Source organism: Castor canadensis, chromosome 5, assembly GCF_047511655.1.
Source record: "Castor canadensis chromosome 5, mCasCan1.hap1v2, whole genome shotgun sequence".
Classification (NCBI taxonomy): Eukaryota; Metazoa; Chordata; class Mammalia; order Rodentia; family Castoridae; genus Castor; species Castor canadensis.
Genome location: NC_133390.1, coordinates 81,080,205 through 81,098,537, shown reverse-complemented (window position 1 = coordinate 81,098,537; position 18,333 = coordinate 81,080,205). Strand labels below are relative to the sequence as shown.

At 36.8% G+C, this 18,333-nt stretch overlaps 1 protein-coding gene across 5 annotated transcripts in view; it reads left to right on the top strand.

Annotated features, from left to right (window-relative positions):
* The window catches only part of Tprg1 (tumor protein p63 regulated 1), a 170,392-nt gene that overhangs the window by 51,090 nt on the left and 100,969 nt on the right, over positions 1-18,333 (top strand). For all 5 annotated transcript variants that reach the window (XM_074073549.1, XM_074073550.1, XM_074073551.1 and 2 more), the window contains exon 3: positions 13,557-13,648. In XM_074073549.1, the coding sequence (XP_073929650.1) occupies positions 13,557-13,648 (92 nt within the window). The remainder of the gene's footprint in view (positions 1-13,556; positions 13,649-18,333) is intronic.

Here is an 18,333-nt window from a genome sequence, read left to right as displayed (position 1 = left end):
TCTTTAATGAATGTCATTGGAATTTTGATGGGAATTGCATTAAACATGTAGATTACTTTGGGAGTATAGGCATTTTTACTATGTTGATTCTACCAATCCATGAGCATGGGAGATCTCTCCACTTTCTATAGTCTTCCTCAATCTCTGAGAAAGGATTTTTTAAAAAAGGGTTTATCCTAAAGATTGTTTCAAATAGGAAGGATTAAAAACAAGCCATCAAAGGGTTTAGTATGTTATATAAAGATCTAAGTAAGTTTTAAAAGTGCATAATAAGAAACTTCAGTGTGTGATAAAGTTAAAGTTGAATATAATCTAAGAGTTGCCTAAAAGATTTTTAGGGTCATGTCAAACTAAAATCAAATCCTCTATGTCTATAAAATAACAAGGTTATCTTAATATTGTTCTGCTCTGAGTAACATCTACAAAAAACCATTACAGAGAAAGATTTTACCAAAAAATTATTTGTGTTTTCTGATGATCTTGTCAAGCTTTTAAGTACTACTAAATCAGAGTTCATTTATATATTTGCTTATGTGTCTTAAATGACCACCTTGTAACAGTGTTATGTTATACTTTATCTAAATATGGTACAAAAATTTAAAAGGTTCAAAGTGTCAATTTATATAAAATAATGAGCTACAACTCTCTTTTATCCAAGAGTGTTACATTTAAATCCTGACAGCCCCTGCCTCCCACAGGTCACCTACCTAGGTGTGGCCTGAGACATAAATGCATCAACCCAATCTTCTGTTTCCCAACCCCCATACTATAAGACAGCTTACAGTTTTCCTGGCAGTTACAGGATTTTGCAGAATTTAGATTCCTAGGTATGTAGTCCCTGAACAGACACCTTTTTATGCTCCTCGTAATATTCCTATTTGGGTCTTAGATAATGTATGGCCACCCATTTCTCTCTCTGTAGTTGGAGGACTCTTGAAATTGTCTAGGGAACAACATTTCACAGTGGTTCTCCTGGCCAATGCCCATCCTAATGCCTATGTTCTTGCTCTCCTATTCTTAAGCTTCCTCCCTTGTATCATACTGCATTTCTGTTATTGCTAATCAAAAAGTTAACCAGTTGTACCTCCAGGGATACCAACCTCTCCAAAACCGCCCAGAAAACTACTGTGAAGGCCCCATCCAGGACACCACAGGAGCCTGAGGATCTTGCCCCATACAATGCCCCCTGCCAGCAGGAAGCAGTTAAAGAGATTGATGCTTCACCCCAATTCCTGATCCTCAGCCCCTACCCTCATCTTTATTAAAGAAAAAATGGGGCAATGATAAAACAATAATGTTGCCATTTTGTGAATCAGCCAAAATGGCAGCCCCGCCCTTAAACAAATTCCCGTGCTCTAAGACAGCCCCACCCCTATCAGAGACTACTGCACATGTGCTAACCTCCTTATCCTCCCCCTTCTATAAAAGCCACTGCTCGCCCAGGCTCGGGGCTGCTCCATCTTTTCCCCGGCCAGCCTGGCAGTTTGGGCCTGCCATTAAACTTTGCTCTATGGACGTGAGTTTTCTTGTGAGCTTTCTTTGAGAGCGGCATTTTTCCTAACAACTACAACAGATTCTCCTAGGAATTCTGCACACAGAAAATGAAAGCAAACAAAACCATGAAAGGGCAGGCAAAACCAAACCACAGGAGAAGAAAAGGCAAGAAAGCAAAGAGTAACACTGATTCAGCTACATACAATCAAACCCTTAATCAACAAAGACAACTACATGACAGGGATCACCATGTATTTATCAGTACTAACACTGAATGTTAATGGACTAAATTCCCCCCATCAAAAGACACCGATTGGAAAACTGTATTAAAAAGGAAGATCCAACAATCTGCTGCCTACAGGAGACCAACCTCATCGACAGAAATAAGCACTGGCTGAGAGTGAAAGGCTGGAATAAGACTTACCAAGCCAGTGGTCAACGAAAACAGGCAGGGGTAGCAATACTTATCTTGGACAAAGTAGACTTCAAACCGACTTTGATCAAACAAGATAAAGAAGGATACTCCATACTAATAAAAGGGGAAATACACCAAAAGGAAATAACAATTATCAACCTATATGCACTCAACGTCAATGCCCCCAATTTCACCAATCATACTCTGAAGGGCCTAAAAGCATATATAGACCCCAACACAGTAGTAGTGGGAGACTTTAATACCCCCCCATCACCAATAAATAGGTCATCCAAACAAAAATCAATAAAGAAATCCTAGAACTAAATCACACCATAGATCAAATGTACCTAGCTGATGTCTACAGAATATTTAATCCAACTTCTGCACAATATACATTCTTCTCAGCAGCCCATGGAACCTTTTCCAAAATTAGTCACATCTTAGGGCACAAAGCAAGCCTCAGCAAATAAAGAAAATAGAAATAATCCTATGCATTCTGTCTGACCACAATGCATTAAAACTAGAAATCAACAACAAAAACAGCATAAAAAACACACAAACAATTGGAAGCTGAACAACATATTACTCAATGATGAATGGGTCACTAATGAAATAAAAGAGGAAATTAAAAGCTTCTTGGAAGTTAATGAAAATGAAAATATAACCTACTGGAACCTATGGGACACAGCAAAGGCAGTCCTAAGAGTAAAGTTTATAGATATGAGTTTATATATCAAAGGGACAGAAAGATCTCAAATCACTGACCTAACACTACATCTGAAACGCCTAGAAAAACAAGAACAAACAAACCTGAAAACAAGCAGAAGGAAAGAAATAATTAAGATAAAGGCTGAAATCAATGAAATAGAAACAAACAAACAAACAAAACATACAAAGAATCATTGAAACGAAAAGCTGGTTCTTTGAAAAAATAAATAAGATTGACAGACCCCTGGCAAAACTAACTAAAATGAGGAGAGAAAAAACCCAAATTAGTAGAATCAGAAATTCAAAAGGAGAGATAACAATAAACACCACAGAAATCCAGGAACTCATCAGAGACTACTTCGAGAACCTATACTCTAATAAATTTGAAAATCTTGAAGAAATGGACAGATTTCTGGAAACTTACAACCACCCAAAACTGAGCCAAGAGGATATTAATCACCTGAATAGATCTATAACACAAAAAGAAACTGAAGCTGCCATCAAGAGCCTCCCCAAAAAAGAAAAGTCCAGGAACTGATGGATTCACAGCTGAATTCTGTCAGACATTTAAAGAAGATTTAATACCAACCCTCCTTAAACTGTTCCATGAAATAGAAAGGGAAGGAACACTGCCTAACTCATTTTATGAAGCCAATATTACACTCATCCCAAAACCAGACAAGACACCTCCAAAAAGGAGAACTACAGGCCAATTTCCCTAATGAACATCAATGCAAATATCCTTAATAAAATAATGGCAAACCAAATCCAATAACACATCAGAAAGATCATTCACCACGACCAAGTTGGCTTCATCCCAGGATGCAGGGGTGGTTCAACATACGCAAATCTATAAATGTAATAAACCACATTAACAGAAGCAAAGACAAAAACCACTTGATCATCTCAATAGATGCACAAAAAGCCTTCAACAAGATCCAGCACCACTTCATGATAAAAGCTCTAAGAAAAGTAGGAATAGAAGGAATGTACCTCAACCTTGTAAATGCTATATATGACAAACCTACAGCCAACATCATACTTAATGGTGAAAAACTGAAACCATTTCCCCTAAAATCAGGAACGAGACAAGGATGCCCACTATCTCCACTCCTATTCAACATAGTACTGGAACTTGTAGCCAGAGCAATTAGGCAAGAAGAAGAAATAAAAGGAATACAAATAGGTAAAGAAATTGTCCAAATGTCCTTATTTGCAGACGATATGATCCTATACCTTAAAAACCCAAAAAACTCTACCCAAAAACTCTTAGACACCATAAACAGCTACAATAAGGTGTCAGGATACAAAATCAACCTACAAATTGTTTTCTATACACCAACAATGAACAAACTGAGAAGGAACACATGGAAACAATTCCATTCACAATAGCCTCAAAAAAAAAAAAAATCAAATACCTAGGAGCAAATTTAACAAAAGATGTGAATGACCTCTACAAGGAGAGGTCAATTCTTTTCAGGAGAATTACTCCTGAAGAAAGAGATTGAGGATGACTACAGAAGATGGAAAGATCTCCCATGCTCATGGTTTGGTAGAATCAACATAGTAAAAATGGCTATACTACCAAAAGCAATCTACATGTTTAATGCAATTTGCATCAAATTTCCAATGACTTTCATCACAGAGATTGAAAAATCTACCCTAAAGTTCATTTGGAAACACAAGAGACTGCGAGTAGTCAAGGCAATACTCAGCAAAAAGAGCAATGCTGGAGGTATCACAATACCTGACTTCAAACTATATTACAAAGCAATAGAAATAAAAACAGCATGGTACTGGCACAAAAACAGACATGAAGACCAGTGGAACAGAATAGAGGACCCAGATATGAAGCCACACAACTATACCCACCTCATTTTTGACAAAGGTGCCAAAAATATACAATGGAGAAAAGACAGCCTCTTCAACAAATGTTGCTGGGAAAAGTGGTTACCCATCTGCAAGAAACTGAAACTAGATCCATGTCTATCACCCTGTACTAGTATCAACTCAAAATGGATCAAGGACCTAAATATCAGAACTGAAACTCTGAAGTTACTACAGGAAGGAGCAGGAAACACTCTGGAACAAATAGGTATAGGCAAAGACTTCCTCAGTAGAACCCCAGCAGCCCAGCAACTAAGAGAAAGGATGAATAAATGGGACTTCATAAAATTAAAAAGCTTCTGCACAACAAAAGAAATGGTCTCTAAACTGAAAAGACCACCCACAGAGTGGGAGAAAATATTTGCCAGCTACACATCAGACAAGGGACTGATATCCAGAATACACAGGGAACTTAAGAAACTAAACTCTCCTAAAGTCAATGAACCAATTAAGAAATGGGCAACTGAACTAAACAGAACTTTTTCAAAAGAAGAAATTCAAATGGCCAAAACACACATGAACTATGCTCACCATCTCTGGCCATAAAGGGAATGCAAATCAAAACCACACTAAGATTCCACCTCACCCCTGTTAGAATAGCCATCATCTAAAACACCACCAACAAGTGCTGGTGAGGATGTGGAAAAAAAGGAACCCTAATTAACTGCTGGTGGGAATGCAAGCTGGTGCAACCACTCTGGAAAAAAATTTGGAGGACTTTAAAAAATCTAAACATAGACCTGCCATATGATCCAGCAATCCCACTCCTGGGGATATACCCAAAAGAATGCAATACAGGTTACTACAGAGGCACCTGAACACTCATATTTATTGCAGCACTATTCACAATAGCCAAGTTATGGAAACAACCAAGATGCCCCACTATTGATGAATGGATTAAGAAAATGTGGTACTTGTACATAATGGAATTTTACTCAGCCATGAAGAAAAATGAAATCTTATCATTTGCAGCTAAATGGATGGAACTGGAGAGCATCATTCTGAGTGAGGTCATCCAGGCTCAGAAGATCAAAAATCGTAAGTTCTCCCTCATATGCGGACTTTAGCTCTAGGGCAAATGCAGCAATGTGGTTGCACTTGGATCACAAGAAAAGGGGAGAGCACACATGGGAGATATAGGAATAGGAAGAAAATCCAAAACATGAAAGCATTTGATGTCCCCACTCCAGAGGAACTAATAAGAAACCTTAAAATGACAGGTTATCACTAGCAGGGGATCAGGAACGAATGTAAAGATCAGTTAGAGTTGAATGAACATGGGTCGTAACACGTGGGTACAAGAAAGCAATAGTAGGAATCTCTCTATATAGCTATCCTTAACTCAACTAGCAAAAATGCTTTGTCTTTCTTATTATGTTTATGTTTTTTCTTCAACAAAATCAGTCACAAGGGCAGAATGGGACTTGCCTGAAACTGAGGAGGGGATGGGGGTTAGGGTGGGGGAGGGGGGTAGGTTGAAGAAATGACCCAAACAATGTATGCACATGTGAATAAATGAACAACAACAACAAGAAATTTAAAAAAAGAACATCTTCATCAGGTCTGTGGAAAGCAACCCTAAGTTCTTCAGAGCTTATGAAGGAATACCGTTTATAAATTTATTAGTGAATCTAATGTGGACCTAAAGACTCTTAGAACTATGAGGGTAAAATTCCCAGGGCACTCAGACTTGGCTGTCCTTCAGACCAAGAGACATAACAGGAGGAGCTCTTTTCAGCATTTTCATAGGATCAACGTGCATTAACTCATGGGAGAACAATAAAAATACAATGGTAATGCAGTACGCCAATTGAAATTTACAATGATAAACATTTTTAAAATGAATAATGGAATGATCCAATTTTCCTAACTTGTAAATCAGATCTGTTGATGTGATGGTAGTTGTAGTGGAGAAACTAGAATTATGTGTGTGTGTGTGTGTGTGTGTGTGTATCAATTTCCTCATCTGCTGAATATGAATAACATACCAGTTTTATGTGGAGGTTTAAGTAAGCTAATTCTGTGAAAGTTCTTAAAATATACTACACATCTGCAAACATTTTATAAATAGAATCTCATTAATATTATGAATGCCTACTCTCAATTATTTTTTTGTTTGCACTCACATTTCGGTAACTGGTCATAAGAGTGGCATGAAAGCATTCGTGACCTCACCATGAGCTCTAGGATGAGATATAATGTTGATACATAGGGCCTTTAGCAGTATAAAGGAAGATAGATTAGTTTTTCAAAGTATAAATAAATAAGGCCCAGACTTTTAAAGTTTCACATCTACAAAGCATCACTGTGTAGACCTGGAACAATATCTTCTAGGTTCTATAGTCCAGTGCTTCTCAATATTTATCAGTAAAAAAATTAGATTCTATAGTTCTGCAAGCTCTGTTCACAGCCCACACTTGATACCCCAAGGGGCTAGTCGACCCACTCATTTTCACAGGGGAGTTCCTTTCTCAATGTCCCAACAACAGGTTTTGACTTGCCCAAGTGTTTAGCAAGTGGCAAAGCAAAAACTAGAATCAAAGTTTCCCAGTTCCTAATTCATAGTTCTGTTGCCACAATGAGAAAGAAAAAAATTTTTAAAGACTAAGAAATTAAATGATGTATGTTGCAAACTGAGAGACCAGCAAGTGTGTGAAAGAATTTCTTGGTCAATCATTTTGTTTTATTGAAAGATTTTAAGATCATTGCGTAGGAAGTGGTTTATTGATGAAAAATTAGAGAATGTGGATAAGCAAACTAAAAGTCAACATAACCCCATTGTTCAAAGTTAATCAGAACATAATATGACCAATATGCTTTTTATATTTGGGTGTATATCCTTTTAAATTTTTTTCTACACAATTATTTCTATACAATTTGTTATCTACAAATGTAATTATGCTAAATATTATTACCTATGTCAACAACATGCTTCTATAATATCAGTTTTAACAGCTCTGTGATATCCCATTATGGGAATATGCTACAATTCTTTTAACTTTTGTTGAATATTTATGTTGTTTCTTATTCATATCCTTTAAACTGGAAAGGAAAGTTATTCCTTGGCTTTTCTGGCAAGATGTCACTGTTTCTCAAGTGTTAGGAATAGATGCCTAATGCTGTAATAAAGAGAAGGATCAATTACAAGAATTTCAAGATGGATTTGTAAAGGGATGACTGCAGGGGAAATATAAATTAATTCTTGACAAATGAGAGGCAATTTTATCATCATAATCTTAGATATTAGATCATAAAAGGCAATCTGGCCTCTAAACCTCTTGCATTCCTCAGTGGTCAATCTTAGAGGTTACTTCCTTCCCTCAGGCTTCCAGTGTATCACATTTTTACTGAAACTATGTACCTCTAACTTAGTTTAGGAGAATTTGGCTCAGAGATCTAGGGTCCAGTCAATCCCATGAAGCACACAAAGGATGTGTTACTTGTCTAAGGTCAGTTAACAGCCTTAGAACTATGCCAAGGTTGAAGGTAGGCCTGTCATCCAGTACTCTGACACTTTCCATCACACACCAACTCTTACCTTTGAAAATGAGTTACAGATCACAGAAGTGGAAGTCTAAACCATTTGCCATCAGTATGCTTAGATAACCTTTTCTTCCTGTTTTAGGGTATCTGCTACTACTGCTTAAACTTACCTAAAAAAAAGTCCTACTGCCTTCTCTGAACAAAAGTATCCCTCAATGCTAAATAACTTGAGGTATATTATGGTAATCATCTTAGTTGTGGAGACTGATATTCAAAAGCAACTTCTTATGAAAGGAACAATACTTAATCCACATAGAGAAAGATATTTTTAAACTCCCTGTAGGACTCTATATTTGCAGATACCTTATCAGAAAGTTGAAAGAGATTTGGGATGGGGAATTATCTCTAAATTTATACTTGAGAATGTAAATTACATACAAACTAATGGGACTAAAACTATTTGATCTTTTAATATTTAATTAATGGTTCCCTATGGCCTTTTTATAGTCCGTGTTTTATTGTGAGCAACGAGACTTTAATAAGCAGGTTCAGGACTTCCTATTGTGTAGTAAGATGTCATTGCTTCCACGACACTAATTTGGCTTTCATACTTTTTCCTTTTCCCTTTTCTCTTGTTTTAAGGTTCCCTGTGTCTTGCTCACATCAGGAACAAATACACTCATTAGCTTTATTGTTATTGCCTCTGTGAGCTTCTTCTGAGTGGAGAAAATAGACATCTCACTGGGCAAGAGGTTTCTCAACAACCCTATTGCTGAAATTCCTTGAAGACTGTGATAAAGATGTTTCTTTTTGTGAGCAGACATTTATCAATAAGGGGATCACATCTGATTTTCTTACCAATGAATTCATTTCAAAATGATCTTGGTCTCCCTGATGGGACCCACAGGAGAAATGTGAATGTCTGAGTCTTTAAGAACATTCATACCTTTCCTCTTACTGTCTAGCTAAGTAGTTCATTACATGGAAGACATTTGCAAGGACATGGTATTGTTTGGATAACTATTGATCCTTGGCTAGCTAAACTCAAGGAAATGTAAGTAAACAAATACCTTTGTCTTTGGTATTCCCTGAGTAGGTTTGCTTTGACCAAAACTATTGAGGGCCAAATTATAAGAGTCAAAATTGTTCATTATGCTGTATAAGATGATGTATGACTATTATTTGACCATGTTTTCCTATTTGTCTCAGAGTCTCAGAGCTAATTGTTCAATTGCACTAATATTTGATCCTCAAATTCTGGTGTGACTATGTTCTTTTTATTTAATATTAGCAATAATAAGAATGATGGTAAAGCCTTTCATTATTCAACATTATCTTTTTTTATAAAGAATTTTTTATGGTATCTCTCAATAACTATGCTATAATTATTATTTTCTTACCTACTTAAAATATGAGCAAACTAATTCATAAGATTTTGAAGTGTCTTACCATGGATTTCAGAGCCATGACAAAGGTTGAGATTTAAATCTTGATGTTCCAGTGCATTTTATTTTATTTTTGACATCAAATGGCTTAAGTTAATTTATTATAGAAACCAATAATAATAAAATGGAAGAGAGTAAAATTCTCTATTGGGGTACATTTCCCTTCTATGTTCTGTGAGAGCTTGACCAATATTCTTATTGAAGTTAAGAATAGCACAGATAGTGAGAACTCCAGAGGCCACCAAACCATTTGGTAAAGAACACACTTTATTTTTAGCATTTAACTTTTGAAAAGGTGTACAGAAAAACATAACCTCTGTCTTCTTTTACCACCAACATTCTTTCCCTATCCATAAGAAACTACTGCTAATAGTTTCTACATTTCTTTTTAGAGTTACTTTAAGCATACATATGCAAATAAGAAAATTAGTTCTTATCTCTCCTCCATTTTACACAGAAGATGACCTATTTTTACCCTCTTTTGATGTTTTTTGCTTTTCATTTGATAATATATTTAAAATCTTTTAATATTAGCCTATTTCTTCTTTCTTTTTGTATCTTCACATATTACTTTGTATGAATGTACTCCATAATGTATCTAGCTAATACTGTATTGATAAATATTTGTATCATTTCCCTCCAATTTTTCTTATCTACAAACAAAGATGGAAAAAATCCTTTGTAAATGTGTCATTTTACACACATACAAGAATTTCTGAAGTATAATTTCACAGAGGTGGGAAATCTAGATCAAAGGATAGATCATTTTTCATGTTGATAGATTTTGGCAATTGCTTTTCACTGGGAAGATAAGTAAGGTTTTGAAAAATTTTACATTATTATATTCATCTTCACATTATTTTGGCAAAGTGCCTGGCATAAAAGCATTCAACAAAATGCTTATTTTAGGATTGTTTCATTATTCTCCAACTCTAATCACAACTTTTTTTTCTGAAAAGTATTAGTTTCATTACTGGGTTATCTTTGTGAGACCAAAATTATGTGGATACAAAAAGAGAGAAAAACACCCATATTAAGTCATCAAAGAAAGCATTATTTTAGAGGACCTTAAACAGTGGGCCTGTAGAGTCAGATGGCATCATGAGGAACTGAGTTTGGGTGAAGGGGAAATTGCGATGGGATCATAGGGAATTTCCCTCTACAGCAGTTTAACCTCGTCTTCAGGGTCACTGAAAATGAGTGATGTTAGAATGAGTGATGTTGGCATAACCTTCTCTGTCAGCCAAAGTTCAAGGTGTATTGGATTGATATCCCAGAAGTTGCTGATTTCATGACACACAGGCTTCAGCAAGCATGAGGTACAATTTTAGCTTTCATACAAGTCTTTAGCCAGTAGCAGATGATAATAGGTTGTCAGAAACCATTCAGTTCTTTTGTGACTATCCAAATCAACAAGAATCTTGTTAAAGTGATAGAATCTTTTGCTTTAAAGGCTGTGATCTTTTTTTAAATAAAGATTTACAGGAAGTTTTGATCATCAGCTTGACTCAGAAAGTTTGATTTAGTCCAGTCTATTTTCTCACATGCAAGGAAATGAAAGTCCAGGAAAGTCAAATAATTGGTTATAGTCAGAATTTATTAATGATAGATCTGTAATATGAACCTGGGTCACTCAACTCTATTCAGAAGTTGTCCCAGTGATTTCTGGATGGCTTGGACTGTATAAAGAGGGACTGACTAGATAAAACTCTGTACCATTTACCTGCATTTCATCTGAATCAACTCCATTGTTTTCTTGTTTTTCATGTCTAGATTTCCATATAAGACTTTCCTTAATAAGTATATGTTGTTTCTATAATGTTTGCAAGCCTTTTATCATATCTTGAGAAAACAAGCAAATGAAAATCCTACAAACACCCTATCTCTGGGAGGAAGAGGTACTTGAATGGGTCCTAGCCAGCCAGTGTCTTCCATCTCTATTGTGAGAGTTTTGCTTCACACTAGGAGGATAGTAATGTTAGCATTTACAGAAGGATAAGGATGTGAGTTAATTTACAGAAGGATAAGGATGAAAGTTCTATTATATGGAGAATGAATATGAGATATTTAAAATTATTTTTATTATTGTTGTGCTGGGTGGGGTTGCATTGGACTATTTACAAAGGTTCTTACAATGTATCAAATATATCATACTTGAATTCACCCTCCACTGCTCTCTTTCATCCCCCCCCCACTGATTCCTAGAACAGTTTCAACAGGTATTATTTTTACGTTTATATACATGTGTACACATTATTGGCACCATATTCATCCTCCTATCCCCACCCCGCCTCTAGGCAGAACCTGTTCCACCCTCTTGTCCTCTGATTTTGTAGAAGAAAATACATAAAAGATAATAAGAAAACATGGCATTTTTTGCTAGTTTGAGACAACTATACAGGGAGATTCCTTGTGTTGTTTCCATGCATTACAACCCAAATTGGTTCATCTCTACCAATCCTCTTCACTACTTCCTAGTCCCCTTCCCATGGTGGCCTTTACCAGTTTAAGATTATTATATTCAATACTGTACAGTGAGCATGTCAACCACATTCAAGTTTTTGGTTTCTTTCCCTTGCCCTATCCCTCCCATTCATGGTCTTCCCTTAGTGTGACCATGCCCAATAATATTGCTGCATTTAGTTTAGGTCTATAATCCACATATGAGGGAGAACATGCAGCTTTTACATATGAGATATTGCAACCTAGTTGTCACTTATGCAGCTCAGTGTTGGGAATAAAGTCAGCAGTGCCTGATGACCTTAAAATGAAAGATTTGAGCTTCTTGTTTTATGTCTGCCATTTTTTAACTTTTTGGCAAGTTATTTCCCTTACTGATCCTAGTTTCTGTATTGCCAAAATGAAATGGCTTATACTTGATAAGACCTGGGCTAAAATGATTCTCAAGCTTGGCTGGACCTAAAGATAACCTGGGATGTTTTAAACATCCCTAATGCATGTCTACATGGGCCTTATCCACTGAGTTTCCAATATAATTGGTCTGGTATGCAGTCTGGTGTTAGGATTTTTAAAAGTTCTCTGGTGATGTTAGGCTAGTGGGCAGTTAAGAATTGAGAAAATTGCATAGAGAACAGTGGTTCTGTAAGTATAGACTTATCAGCAACATATCAGCCTGGGAACTTGTTAGAAATACAAAGTCTCAGGTCCCAACCCAGGCTGAATGACTAAGAAACTCTGGGGATGTTCCCAGAAATTTGTGTTTCAACACATAGTTCAAGGTGAACTACAGTTTAAGAATCATTAAGTTATTAAGAATCATGTAGTTATGTGCACTACAGTTTAAGAATCATTGAGCTAGAGGGTATATGAATTTATTAGAACAGGTATCAATCAATCTTCAAGCTAGAACTAGGCCCAGAAGTAGAAACACTTGTTTTGGATAGGGTAAAAAAAACTGAGGGAAGAAGACAGAAAGTGTTCATCTCTCAGCATTAGAAGAAAGCCCCTTAACTTTTGTGTCTTAGCAGTATGTGCTCTCTGAAGAGAGAAAAGGTTTAATTTAAATATGTATAGTTTGTTAAATGCTTTGAACTCCCTAATAAGCTGTTTGTTTGAAAAAAGAAGTCTTCTGAAAATGACTGTCTTCATTTCTATGAGAAAGTATGAGTTATGAGTAAGCTTTCAGAAGACAGAACTTGGATCACTTGCACTACCCAAGGAGAGCAGCTTAGCAGAAACCAGAGTTAAAGACCAAGTTCTGGATATGAGGGCGATCTGGCTGTGACATCTGTCACCCCATTGATCGCCAGGGTTGATTCGGCTGATCTGGTTGGCTAGGCGGGTGTCCCCCTTTCCTCTCTCCCCGCTCCATGTGCATCCCTCCCGAAGTTGCACGCTCAGTCGAAGAAGATGACCATCCCCTATAGAAGAGGACCGTTCTTCGGTCAAGGGTGTATGAGTAGCTGCACTCCCCTTCTAGAACCTCCAAACAAAGACCAAGTTCTCTGTCAGGAAATGCCTACAATATGTACTACACACTATGCATGAACTATATCTTTCCTCATGAGCTTTCTGGAAGTGTTGCTACTGGGATATTCTAACTAATCACATGCAAAAATTTGGCTCAGTTTTCTCTAAAGTAGATATTTTCTTTTTCCATTCAGCCAGGAGCTATTGAGACTGCTGTGGAAGACTTGAAAGGCCACATAGCTGATACTTCTGGTGAGACCATTCAAGGCTGCTGGCTCTTGACAGAGTGAGTATTTATGGCTGAGTGAAGAGAAATGGAAGTATGGTATTTTTCCCTGATAGTACTATAAAAGAGTGGGAGATAAACATGTGATAGAATTTCTTCTGGAGGCTATGTAAGATAATTGATTAAATTTTCCAGCTAGGGAGTCATTTTTCCTGGTATCCCATGGCTGGTGGAATAGCCAGATTTGACTCCTACAACTGTTTCTGGAGCTGGTCCTTTCATTCATTTATCCTTATGACTACTTGGATCAGGCCTATATCACTGCTCTCAACAACTGTTTTATGAGATTCCTTAACTCTATAGTTCTGATATCTTTTCCTTATAAACACACTTCCTATTGTTATGGGAATCTCAAACACAGACAGACACAGGACATCAAGGCTTTTCAGGAAGCAGTATTTATTAGCATGCCAGCAGCAGCTCAGCATATTTATAGCCAAAGGCTGAGCCTGGAGAACAAAGGGGTTTCACCTTATATACCCTTATAAGCAGGTTACAGAAGCAAAAAGCAAGGTTTAATCCATATATGGTTGCATATATGGCTACTTCACCCCCAGTGCTATGTGCCTTTCTTCACGTTTAGATTTTTAAGTTTTATCTCCCTGCTATGCTATTCCCTTCCCCCTGCTACATTATCAGAACACAGACTTGCTTGTTTCTTTTTTTGGCCCTCTCCCATTATTATTCCTCCCTTTGATGCTTGGACCCACCTAGGGTCAAAGAGCATCATATTGATTTAGGGGTTTGTATTTTTATAGCATCATGGGCAGCTGTTTTTCTCTCTATAGTGGCCTCTATAATGGTTCTGATGGACTGCAATACCAGGAGAGCCAGGCGGGGTAAGATCAAACATGCTACCAAGACAAGACCCATTGCCTCGCTTTTCATGACAAATGTAGCTGGCATTGTTTTCAGTATTGCTTACTGGTAACCTCTCAAACCGGGGAGTATATGAGCTGATATAACACCTGACCTGCTGGTGGGTGCATGATACAAAGTATGGCTGTGCAGAAGTCCCAGCAATGGCTCTGTTATAACATTCAGTACATGGGGGAAATCTTGCAAGGGCCAAGCCAAATGGTAAGAGTCCAAGTGTGTAGAGGAAAGCAGGGGTGCATCTCACATTTGAGCTTCCGCTGTGAGTAGACCAGTCAGCTTTCGGAGTGACTAGAGCAGGGCTGTTGTCCTGTTGTTTGTGATCCCCTGCTGTCTCCTGGGAAGCAGGGTCCTGCTGAGGAAGGCTGCAGGCATTCCAGAGGGTGATCTTGCATGGTGAGGCTGAGTCAGGGATGCACTCCCACTCGGCAGACACTGGCTTTACTCAGCTGTGGTGGATCCAGGGAGCAAATTTTGCTCTTTTAACTGCAGTAGGGATAGACAAGATAACAACAAAAGGGCCCCTCCAATGGGGTTTTAATGGTTGGACATTTTATTCTTTTACCCAGACAGTATCTTTTTTTTAACTGAGTAGAATTACCATGGCAACAATATATTACCACTATATATGTCCAAGAAAACACGTTGTTTAAAAAAAGTTAAAAACACCATCTTTAAGTATCAAAGGACATGTTTAGAACCAGTAAAAATAGTAATTTTGTTTCTGTTTAAGTAGAAGACCCTGTCTAAAAAATGTGAGTTTGTGTCTGGAAGGATTTTAATGCCAGATAGCCACACATGCATAAGAACCATTTCCTCAATCCTCTTGGCCTTGGTTATTTTTGAAAGGTCTGACATGAGCAACTCCATTTGAACTTTGACAGCACTTGTCTCCAAAGTGCTTGTCTCTGTGCAGCTCCCCTGAAGATCTTTCTCCCATCCAGGTACTAACCAGGCCCAACCCTGCTTAGGTTCTGAGACCAGACAAGGTTGGGTGTATTCAGAGTGGTATGGCCATAGACTGAATATCTTTCTCGATTGGTCATTTTTTTCCCCTCATCGTGAGGATTTTCTCTTTTCTATATTTCTGTTTGTTTTGTTTTGGTCCTGTGTGTGTATGTGTGTGTGGTGTGTGGAGGGGTAACAAGCAGATCAGGTGGGAGTCAGTGCCAACTAGATCCTTTTGGCCAAATTTAAGCAACAAAGAGACTTAGAAGGAGTGGTTCTTAGGCAGTGGGCTTCTAGACAAGGACAATACAAAACAAAATCCAACAAAAGCAGACATCTAAAAAGCTAACCTGGTTGACACATAAGTACTTATTAGAGTCATTTTTTATGGACTTGATTGTAAATGCCCCAGAAGTATCAGAACTGTAATGACAAAAACTTAAAAGAGCCATGGTTAAAATTCTAATGGAAATTTAGCAACTAACAGAACAGTATATCAGTACCATTAACTTTTTGCTACCATGTTTATTTAAATAAGGTCTTGATATACTTGAAAAACATAAATATATTTAGTGTGCAGGAACCAGCAATAGCATTATAGCTCTATAGAGGTTATATATACGTATTAGTTTAGTTGTTGCTCTTGAAGTAAAGCCTTCAATTTTTCTCATCAGTGGGGAATGGGAGGGAGAGTGTCAGTGACCCCAAATAGCCCAGTCACAAACCCATATAGGGTACCTACTGTATTAGAATTGCTCAAGGCAACAGTTGTTTAACCATCAGGTCATCTAGAAAATTTTACACAGACCAACTTTTAAATGAACTTTTATTTAATTATGACTCAGTTACTTTAGTAGTCAAAACCCTGACAAAAAACACCAGAGAACACAGGTAAATATTTATGTGGACTAAGTGTGGAGTTAGGAACCTAATGGAAAAGAATCATGGCTCAGATGTTGCTAAGGGATTATTTCCCAGATAGTTGACATTAACAGATGGCTCATGACATATAGCAGGATCCCACCAACTTGTAGTCAATGGAGCCCCCCTAAAATAACAGGCCCAATCTGGCCATCCCAGGCTAAAATTCCCTCCACATGACATGTGGAAGTAGTAGGACTAACAGCTCCACTCTGTTGACTCCCGTAAAAACTGGAGATCTTGACTTCCAGTATAGTGCTACTTTTTTGAGGTTTTTTTCTTTGTTTTAATCCTATATGGAGGGTGCATTTTGGCTTTTTTTTTTTATACTTTGCTTTACATAAGTAAATCTGTCTTGATCCTCATATCAGTGCAGCAGCATTGCCTGTGCTCAGTTGCCTCTTGTCTCTCTCTGTGTTTTAATAAACTCTTGTTGTCTTGATAAATTTGTGGATTAACCTGTAGCACCAAAAATTCTTGAAAGTTATCTTGACAAAATAAAAACCATTTTTAAGACAATTTTTTTGTAAATGCTATCAAGAACAATATATCTTTTTGTTATGAGCTTAGAAAATTAAGTTTTACTTTCACATCAGTACATTAAACTTTGACCTTACAAAATCTTTAATATAACTGGATTTTAGTCAACTCAATCACTTACATAAGCATTTGTAAACTCCATCTTTTTATGACAACTTACTGTGTACCTTTATGGCAACTTATTCCGTATCCCCTGGGGGAGCTTGTCTTTATCCTTTTTTTTTAAATTTATAAGTATTTTTTAACCTTTTATTTTTTTAAAAAACCATGTCCTTAATGCTATATATATATATATATATATATATATATATATATATATATAATATAATGCTATATATATATATGTTATTTGTTGAAAATAACTCATAAAACTTTTTAACTTAGAGCCTTATATTTGCATGAAAAAATCAGAAAGAAAGCAACCTTAAAATTAATTTTTGTATAAAACAATTAATAGAAAGCCCATTTGTTAATAGAGCCATGTATTATGAGAGAGAATTAAATTTCAGTTTTATTTATGACAGAATGAAACAGGCTAAGATCATTTTTTTAACTACCCAAATTTTAAGATTCCTGTTGTAGGCTATGGCTCCCCCTTTTTTTTCTTTTTCTCTTCTGGTCTGAGCCAGAGTGTTAACCCCTAAATACCCACATCCTAATGAGACCTGATTGAAATAAGTTTAAAAACTGGTTTTCTTAAAAGTAGCAGTAGAAAGGAGTAACAATCTTTTTACATTAACACTATTATTCTCAAGATGTTTACATAGTCATATGTAAAAAGCTTAAGCAGTTTATAACAGAGATCTTTAAAACAAACACCCTGTTTTTTGTTACCTTGAATATCACATTGACCTTGTAACAGTAGTTTAAGAACCATTTTGAAGATTGGTATACACACACACACACACACACACACACACACACACACAGTTTTATAAATTAAACATGCCAGAAAAAAATGTGAACTTAAGAGTACACAAGATGAGCTGGAATTCCAAGAGAAAATTAAGTTTTGTCCAATGCTTTAAACAAATTGACACCACAAACAAAATTAGAATGTACTGAAAAAAAACCCAACCTTTTAAATTATAACCAGAGAGCTATCCGGTGGAATGTGGATGATTCATCTGTACCCTTGTGAGTGTCCCTCTTTGGAATTGAATTTTTGTTATCCATCCCTTAACCTTGGTTGTGGCTGTTTCCTGGGAAAAGCTCAATCCTCTCTCCCCAATACTGGAGTTTTTTTGCATTTTACCCAAAGTGCTTTCTTTTTATTTGTGTTGTTCCCCATCCTGGTCTATTTTGCTGGTGAGAAAACCCGGTAGGTGCTCAACCTCCCTAATTCCCAAAGGTGTGTCACACACTTTCCTCCCACTCCTTAAACCTGAGAGATACAGTTT